The sequence below is a fragment of the Papaver somniferum genome, unplaced genomic scaffold, assembly GCF_003573695.1.
Source record: "Papaver somniferum cultivar HN1 unplaced genomic scaffold, ASM357369v1 unplaced-scaffold_24, whole genome shotgun sequence".
In the NCBI taxonomy this organism is placed as follows: Eukaryota; Viridiplantae; Streptophyta; class Magnoliopsida; order Ranunculales; family Papaveraceae; genus Papaver; species Papaver somniferum.
The window spans coordinates 2,447,539-2,456,654 of NW_020634374.1; the positions used below are offsets into that span (position 1 = coordinate 2,447,539).

General features: G+C 35.0%; 1 protein-coding gene across 1 annotated transcript; it reads left to right on the forward strand.

Annotated features, from left to right (window-relative positions):
* Positions 1 to 6,574: 6,574 nt before the first annotated feature.
* On the forward strand, positions 6,575 to 8,761 carry LOC113340901 (transcription factor HY5-like). Its single transcript, XM_026585954.1, has 4 exons — positions 6,575 to 6,756; positions 6,936 to 7,143; positions 7,274 to 7,430; positions 8,500 to 8,761. The coding sequence occupies exons 1-4, from the start codon at positions 6,669 to 6,671 to the stop codon at positions 8,557 to 8,559; spliced, it is 513 nt and encodes a 170-aa protein (XP_026441739.1). The 5' UTR covers positions 6,575 to 6,668; the 3' UTR covers positions 8,560 to 8,761.
* Positions 8,762 to 9,116: the final 355 nt, after the last annotated feature.

A 9,116-nucleotide genomic window follows, 5' to 3' on the forward strand; every position in this document is an offset into this window, starting at 1 on the left:
AAGATTTAATTTTTTAATTTAATTAATCGGTGATGGCAAAACCCTATAAAAAATTTAATTGTTTTTTGTGATGCTGCCAGTATGTGCTTTTCTGTTAGAGATTCAAAGATTTACACTCGATGATGATAACAATGATTATCAGAGGAGAAAGAAGAATTACGGCTATTTTTTCAATTTTGTGACTCTTTTTTTGGAGAGATTTGTGAGTAATATGTGGAGAAAGAATTGGGAGATCTTGGACTTAAAATGAGAAAGGTAATGATTTGGTAATTTTATGAGAGTTTATTATGGTACAAAAGCACTATTATGACGCGTTTCATACTCGAGAGAGCTTCATGAGGAATATGAATCATATTTGTCGTTTTGCTAAATTATGATTGCATCATTATGACGCATTACGAAGAAAGGATCAATTATGCATGGTCTTGTACATATCTTGTGAAAGACCATGTGGCATATACAAACTAAGCTTTCCGTAGTTTTGGCCTTGCAACACGAGTTGGTTTTAAGATTCTAGTTCCGGAATCGATGAATTATGGTTTGTCATTGATACTTTCGAGCTACGGAGTAGAAGCCGCATGAGTTGCAGCGTTAGTGTTTCAGCACCTTGTCACTCATATCATCTAATTAAGAGGTAATTGCCATATTTTTAAAAACTCATATCATCTGTCTCGGCAATGCGATGCAAGAGATGACTGTTTCCATACTTGATAAGGTAGTTGCATTCATTATTTGGATGCTTATACTCCTACCAAGTTACACATATAGGAATGCACCAATTGTGAATTAGGCATAACCGTAAAATGAAATTAATCGAAAGTCAGAGAAAATTCCAGACGACACTAGGGACTCTATGTGTTGGACCTGTCTTGTAATGAGACTGACTACAAAGTTTTTCTCGAAAAGTAAAGGAACTGGTTGGAAGAGTAGGCTGACAGTTGCATGCGAAGAGAATTCGTAACTGTTGTGCCAGTTACTTTGCAAATCGTGTTAGACTTGTACGAGTACTCTGAGTTTTCTAGGCCTTAAATGACGACTCACCAAATAGTTGGTGACCTGGAAGACTGCTTAAAATGGTGGAAGATATTAGGACCAATCATCCCCACCCATTTGGAACTGTATGCGTTGTCGTGCAGGCTAGCTCCCGCCAACTTAGTCGTAACATAATTAGGTTACGACTGTGAAGCATTTACTTGGGGTTTGTGAAGCTCGGCCAGATTATTTTTTTACCTGATATATCTTTATTATCAGGAATTCTTATTTGGATCATTAAATGTAGTTCTTGTCTATTTTAAAGGTTCGTGTTTTTCTGTTATACGACCATTTAAGAATTATCGATTAAGGAATAAGATTGATAAAAACTGCAAGGAGTTCTTCATTTATGATCTTGTTAGTTCCAAAAGATTACGATCTAAGTTGTACTTAAATAGATTTTGTGAGGTGGAATCAATATAGACTTTGTGAGTTACAATCAGTTAAGTTTCGTAACATGTAAACCATGGATGTTGGGGTTTGCTTAATATCTTTTTTATCTGGAGACACCTCAAAGCAAATAAATTTATATTATCTTGATTAAAATATATCTGAAGGAACCCTAGGCCTAACTAATTGTACCTCTATTTGGTTTCCTATTAGAGGAAGGGTATCACTAGTCTTCACCAAGGACTGTAGAGCAACCCTAGGCCTGTAAAGGACGTCTTCTAGGGTTATCATATATGTAGGATCTTGCGAGATCCAAGAAACGTAAATGGCACAATTTTAGTTAAATATCTTGGATGGAATAGTCGGTCTAAACTATATTCCATACGGAAGTATTATAGTAGGGTAGTGTATGTAGTGGCTTAATACAATGTGTGTTCAAATTGGATGAAGTCCCGGGAATTTACTAATACATCGCATGTTTCTTCGTTAACAAAATATCTGGCATCTTTTGTTATTTCCTTTTCGCATTATGTTATTATTATCTTTATAATTGAAACATCACTAGTAGTATGTTAATCAACCTATATAGATTTAGCTTGTTATTAAAAATCCAACAAGACTTGTTCTTATTGGATTCATATCCTGAATTTATATCATACAAGACTTTTTTTCTTGATTGAATTCGGATATTGAAGGTTCAAGTACATATTATGCTGACCATGTGGATTTGTACCTTAAATTAAATCTTCCAAAGGATTGTCCACACAGGTTCACGAACGAAAAATTTGGCGGTGTATTAAGTACGTTTTCTTTTTTCAAACCAAAAGCGGTCGATATGAATGCCAACATGGATCGATTATGTGCTGATATTCTTTAACCACAAAAGATATCGAGAATAATTGTTTGATATTTATATGCACATCAACCCATTGATCCAGGTGTTAGAGCACTACTCGGTAGAACTCGCAAGCGTTGCTATCTCAAGCTTGTTTGTCAAGTTTAGTTGCCAAAACTATAATTCTTAATTTCTAGTCTATTTATAGCTAAGTCTCGAAGTAGGATAGAAAGTATAGTTGAGCTCTAGACTCCACGGCGTTCATCATGCAAAGACAAAGAACTACTCAAGGAACTGGTAGATCTTCATCGACTAAAAGGTATGTGGAGACTTGAACTTATCTATCACTCAAAAGTCTATCTACTCTATCTCCTATCTTGAGAAAAAAGTCGTATTGCTATATAGACTTCGATTATACACATTTGTTATTTCGAGCCGAGTTTGTTCATCTTTACAAGTGACGAAAGCCATGTTAATTGTTTCAATCTCTTGAAAATCGCTTTGATGAAAAATAGAGTGTGAATAACCTTTATATAACATCCTCTAAGAATGTTTCAATAATAGAAATAAAGAGTTTAGAATATGTAACCATCTTTGGATATAAGCATATAGTGTGTTCGCACATTAGTGTATAAGTCCAAAACCGGGAACCAAATTATGCATACTTGTGTGTGTACTAAATGGTTGATGGAGACTCGGTAAATTTCTGCTGAGTTTTGAAATCAAAACAAACTCAATCTGGTTACCTAAGTATGCGTACCCGTACGCATACTAGCGGAAAGTTCATGTCCGTGAATTTATGCTGAGTTTGAAAACCAAAACAAACTCAAATCAGGTTACTTAAGTACGCATACCCTTACGCATACTTAAGTGTGTTACTTTCTAAAATTGGTTTGTTCATGAAATAAAACATTTAAATAATAAGGAATGCAATTTGCAAACCGTGGCTATAATGTTCATGAATCGATTCTAATGAATCAAAACCAATTTTTCTTCGATTGTGTCTTGTATACTTCTATAAGATCTAAGCAATTGAACAACTCTCGAACTAGTTCATTTGGACTAGTTATGGTGAAGATGATAAGGTTGATATGAAAGTGCTCGTATGGCTAACCATTTGGTTAACTACTGTTGAACGAACTAGATGTACATGTTTAGGTACGTTTACACAAACCTAAATGAACGTGCATTTCATTTGTGTATAACAAGCTAAGATTCGATCTAACGGTTGAAAGATATTATCTTGAATCTAATCAGGTTTTCATCTAACGGTGAATATTGAATGCTTTGTTACCATGGTAGCATTGATTGCAAACCCTGATTTGAAGACTATATAAAGGAGAACTCTAGCAACTGGGAAATCTAATCCCCACACCTCATGTATGATACTAGTTGTATAATCTAGAGTCGATTCTCCTTTAACCTTAGGTTTCTACCGAGACCCTGTAGGTTAACGACTTGAAGACTTCATTGGGATTGTGAAGCCAGACCCAACTATTTTCTCCGTAGTTGCGTGATCTGATCTTTTTGTTTCTATCGTATTGAGTACAATTGTAAAATTGGCTCGAGATTAATTTCTCCAATAGGCAAGATAGAAAGTAGTCACAAACATCTTCATCTCATCGTTTGTGATTCCACAATATCTTGTTTCGCTAGTCGCTTAAGATTATTGTGAGGTGATTGATATTTCTAGGTTGTTCTTCGGGAATATAAGTCTGGTATATCAATTGGTTCCTGTTCACCTTGATTTATCAAAAGACGGAACAAAACTAGTAGGTATTTCTGTGGGAGACAGATTTATCTATTACTGTAGACTTTTCTATGTGATACAGATTTGTTTATTAAAGTCTTCGACTTTGGGTCGTAGCAACTCTTAGTTGTGGGTGAGATCAGCTAAGGGAATCAAGTGCGTAGTATCCTACTGGGATCAGAGACGTAAGGAGCACAACTGTACCTTGGATCAGTGTGAGATTGATTGGGGTTCAACTACAATCCATACCGAAGTTAGTTTGTAGTAGGCTAGTGTCTGTAGCGGCTTAATACAGTGTGTGTTCAATCTGGACTAGGTCCCGGGGTTTTTATGCATTTGCGGTTTCCTCGTTAACAAAATTTCTGGTGTCTGTGTTGTTTCTTTTCCGCATTATATTTTGTTATATAATTGTAATATCACATGTTGTGCGTTGAATTGATCAATTGGTAAATTTGACCTTTGGTTGTTGATTGATTGATCTTTGAACTTTGGTCTTTGGATCCGTTCAAGTGATTTCTTTTGTATTCAATTAGACTCGCGGATTGCTATTTGCTTGAGTAAGTATTGAATCGAGAAATTGAGATATAAATCCTTGATATACTTTTCTTAAGATTGAGTCTGAATGTATAGTTGATTCTCTTGAAAGTATACTGGAGTTAGTCCATACAGATTGCTAAGCGAAATATTGGGTGAGGTTGTTAGACCCCCACTTTTTCACAAGGAACTGGTCATTGTTGACATTCACGTCATTCGACTTTGGTTAAACAAATAAAACCTAGTTTTGAAAATTTTCAATTTTTGTGGTTATGCAGGAATCGAAAACCTAATTAAGAGAAATGAGTTGATAGAAAAATACTCGATTCTTACTATTTCTTTTGCTTGTATTACGCTAAGAGGTTGTTCCTCGAAATTTGTTTCTTCTTTGTCTTCATAAATCAGACTTAGTTATTTAAATCGAATTACTTTCCCAAATTCTAGATCAGTTCCACTAAGTTGCTTACTTTAAAGAACTCATTTACAATCGTCATTATATAGAGAAGATCGATTATTTGGCTTTTGAATCGACAATGGACAAAATAAATCAACAATGTTTTAATTTCAAAATTAAAAATGAGGAAGAAGAAAGAAGGCGACTCGGTCAATATGGTTTTCTTTTAGGCCTCAAATGAAAATAGGTTACGTTAAGGATAGTTTTTTAATAGTAATCATAGTTTAGTAACTTCATCCTTATTGGACACCCCTATATCCCCTCTTCTAGACGGGAACACAATTTGTATTATTTGAGGCATCAAATTTATCGTCTTTTTTCTGTTGTTTTTTTATCTGTTTAAAGGGAAGGATTTTAGTTTGTGACGTGGAGGAATAACATTTTTGTTATCTATTAACTCCTGAACTCTATCTTTTAGGTGAATATGAAAATTATTAAATAAATGAAATTAGTGAATCTTATCGCACATGAAATTATCATTAAAGTGTTGTAATTCAGTTGTTCATTATCACTTAAGTGTTATAATTTAGTTGTTCATATATCAGCTTTTGGTGTTAAATTATCGAGCCTCTATTGCATTGTATTGTCGTTTGCTTGTTTTCTTTTGGATCTTTTCTACTATCACCAGGATATGTACCGATGGAAGAGCAATATTCCAAATAAGGTAACTATCCACCTTGTAGTTTCGACTTCTATGGAAGAGCAATATTCCAAATAAGGTAAGCTTCGTTCTTTGAGCAAGTTTTCACGATTCAATCCCTACTAGAGACATGTTAGTTCATCATGGCATAAGCATTCAAAGTGATTTGTGTGTTTTTTGCAATGATGAAAAAGAAACTTCTGACCACATGTTTCTTCATTGTTCGTATTCTTTTGAGATATGAAATTATTTTATCAAGGCGTTTAAGATTTCATGACGGATGCCGAGAACTTTGTTCCATTTGTTTGAAGCTTGGTCTACCAATGTGTTACAAGGAAGAGGAAAGGAAGTGTGATAGATTATTCACTACGCTATTTGTTGGATCTTATGGAAGAAGCAGAATTGGAGAGTTTTTGGTGGTCGCCAAAAAAACGTTGCGAAAAATATCGATTTTGTTAAGCACCTTGTGATTTTATCGTCTTGTGACACTGATTCTTTTAAATTTGTCTCCCCTGGACTCGTTTGGAGCAACGTGTGGTTTTATGCTACACCCTCCTACTCATCGGTCTATAGAATAGGGTGATGATTTTCGTGATAAATTAAATACATCATTATCATTATTCCTTTACAAACGTAAATATACCACCAAATTGAATGTCCCCTAATTGGGAGCCTCAACAATTCATTGCACCCAACAGAATGGTCCATTCCATCATAGACTCTCTCATACAACAACCCCATAATGTAAATACACCACAAGATCTAACCTATAATCTAACGTTTCATAACACCCCACGTTTCCCCATGTGACGTCTCTAGATTTCTTCATGACTCCTGGTCTTCCACGCTCACTACTTTGTAACCATTGAGATCATTTCAATCCAACGGTTTTCACAACTTCCATAAACCACTAGTCAGAAAAATAATAACCCCGCTCTTTTTCTCTCCGTCTCAACAAAAAAAAATCTTCACAGAGAAATAAAAAAAATCGAAAATTTCAAGATCAGTCTCTGATTTTTAGAATCAAAAGAAGATGCAAGAACAAGTTGCAACTACCAACTCTCTTGCTTCTAGTAGTGAAAGATCTTCTAGTTCTGCGTTTCAGCTCGAAATCAAAGACGGTAAAAATTAGAAACCTCATCTTTTTTCGATGAAATCATTTGTTTTTTCTATGAATTCTGATGAAAATTGAGATAATTTGATGATGGGGCATCTTAATTTATCTCCAATTTGGATCTTTCATTCTTAAATTTTGGTTAATCTAAAAAAAAAGAGAAAACTCAGAATCTCATTTTTGCAGGTGTAGAGAGTGATGAGGAGATAAGGAGAGTTCCAGAAATGGGAAGTGAAGAACCAGGTCCATCAATATCAGGTAGAGGAGAAGGAGGTGGTGGTGGAGGAGGAGGAGAAGCCGGTCCAGACAGGGTTCAAGCATCAACAACAGTTGGTAGTACTCAAAGAAAAAGAGGAAGAAGTCCGGCTGATAAAGAAAACAAAAGGCTAAAAAGGTAAAATGATTTACTTCACTTCATCAAAAATTTTCTTTCCATGGGAAGCAAAGGTTGAAAATGTATATTTGCCGTATACCTGGTTCAATCATGAATGCCTTTTTAATTATCTGTTGTGAATGAATTTTAGGTTGCTGAGGAATAGAGTTTCAGCTCAACAAGCAAGAGAAAGAAAGAAGGCTTACTTGACAGATTTAGAAGTGAAAGTGAAAGAATTAGAGAAGAAGAATGGGGAACTTGAAGAGAGACTCTCAACTTTGCAAAATGAAAATCAGATGCTTAGACATGTATGTATTCAGTTTCCCATTATGCTCAATTTTCGTTGTCGTATTAATTCCCACACAAGCATCAAAACGTACAATCTTATTTTTGTATGAAGTACATGAATTATGAGTCAGATGCTTAGACATGTATGTATTCAGTTTCTCGTTATACCCAATTTTCATTGTTATACCCAATTTTCCTCTCGTTATACCCAATTTCTCGGTTAACTGGGATTAGCTCTGTTGGCCAGGGGGTGACGATCTGAGTCTTATTTTTAGTATGAACTACATGAATTGTGGGTTAAGTGATATTATCTTAGCCAGTGGCTGATTCATTAAGTCTGAGTATTCACGCTGATTGTTTCCAAATATATAAACAAATGAAAAGATACATGAATTATTGGTAGGTGATGAAACTCACACAATGTGATATATCGGTAGTTTGGTACTGTTGATTGGCATGTTGAAATGTTCTTATTGGTATAAACTTACTGTAGAAATGTGAAAAGCATCCAATTTAGCCTTGTGTACCCATATTCGATAAGTTTTTGGTGTTTTGTGAGTACTTTTGTCTTTTACAAAAGTGGATGAAGAGATCTTTCTGACAATAACTAGGCTAGTACCCATCTCCATCCACACCATACTCAAGCCATGTTGTGTTGTATTCTTTATAAAGGGATACCGAACTTTGTGTCTTATTCTTCTGTTTTTTTGCCCCCTTTTATGCTTTCTAACAAGATGATGGTGGTTATGGGAATGTTGAAGCATATCATTTAAAAAAAAATATCTCTGCTTATAAGCGTGACCCTCCGTCGACTTTTTTTCCTTTGTTGTATTGTTCTCAGTCATTAGGAGGTTTCAATATGATTAATCTGTTTGTTTATTTGGTCATTTGACATGAGTTTTGAGTCATGTTAGTCTGGGAGTCAAAGGTTACTAAACTGGTTGGGAAAATATGAACTGAAGTGGAATTGCCGGAATACGACTCTACTGCTATTTTGTCATGAGTGTAGCATCAAAACCAAACTGAAGTGCATATTTGAATCTCGGAGTCTGTTTCTTGATATGAAGTTTTCTTTCTGTTTCCTTGCAGATATTGAAGAACACGACTGCAAATCGGAGAGGAGGAAATAGCAGTGGCAATGCAGATTGATCTTTGTAATTGTTAGTATTAGATATATCAAGAAGACTAGAAAGAGTAGGAGCAATTTTTCTTTCTTTCTTTTTTTTTTTTTTTGATTTCCTCTCTTTTAGTTTGGATTTTAAAAAGAGGATTGATTTGTATGGAGTTGTGAAAAAATGTGTTTCGTTTTTGCATAGGGATTCTTCAATAAAACCACCATAGTTGTTGAAAATTTTGTCCAGTTTGTGACTTTGTTATTCTCAAGTTCTATAATTCTATTTAAGAGGGGGTAGGCAGTAGTAGGCTTATACCCAAAGAAATAAATTCTACCAGCTTTCAGCAAAAGAAGATTTTTTAACCATAGCCCTAGGTAGATCTCTGTTTTACAGATCTATCGGTAGACTTCCCAGATTTTTGTTCCATTTTTTTTCTTTTTGGTGGGTGACTTTTCACTTTTGTTCCGTCTAGTAGTACCGTCAATGCACAACACTTTGTTAAGAATGATTTTATAGGCATCATGGTTTTTTTGGGGGACCATGATCTTATTAGGCCAACCTCCCTATACTTATAAGGGGTGTCCCACAGTT

What these genes read in the sequence shown, in the direction of transcription:
- LOC113340901 (XM_026585954.1), top strand. Translation starts at nt 6,669, where the DNA reads ATGCAAGAACAAGTTGCAACTACCAACTCTCTTGCTTCTAGTAGTGAA. An exon ending in TCAGCTCGAAATCAAAGACG is followed by an intron (nt 6,757 to 6,935) that starts GTAAAAATTAGA and finishes TCATTTTTGCAG; the next exon opens with GTGTAGAGAGTGATGAGGAG. An exon ending in GAAAACAAAAGGCTAAAAAG is followed by an intron (nt 7,144 to 7,273) that starts GTAAAATGATTT and finishes AATGAATTTTAG; the next exon opens with GTTGCTGAGGAATAGAGTTT.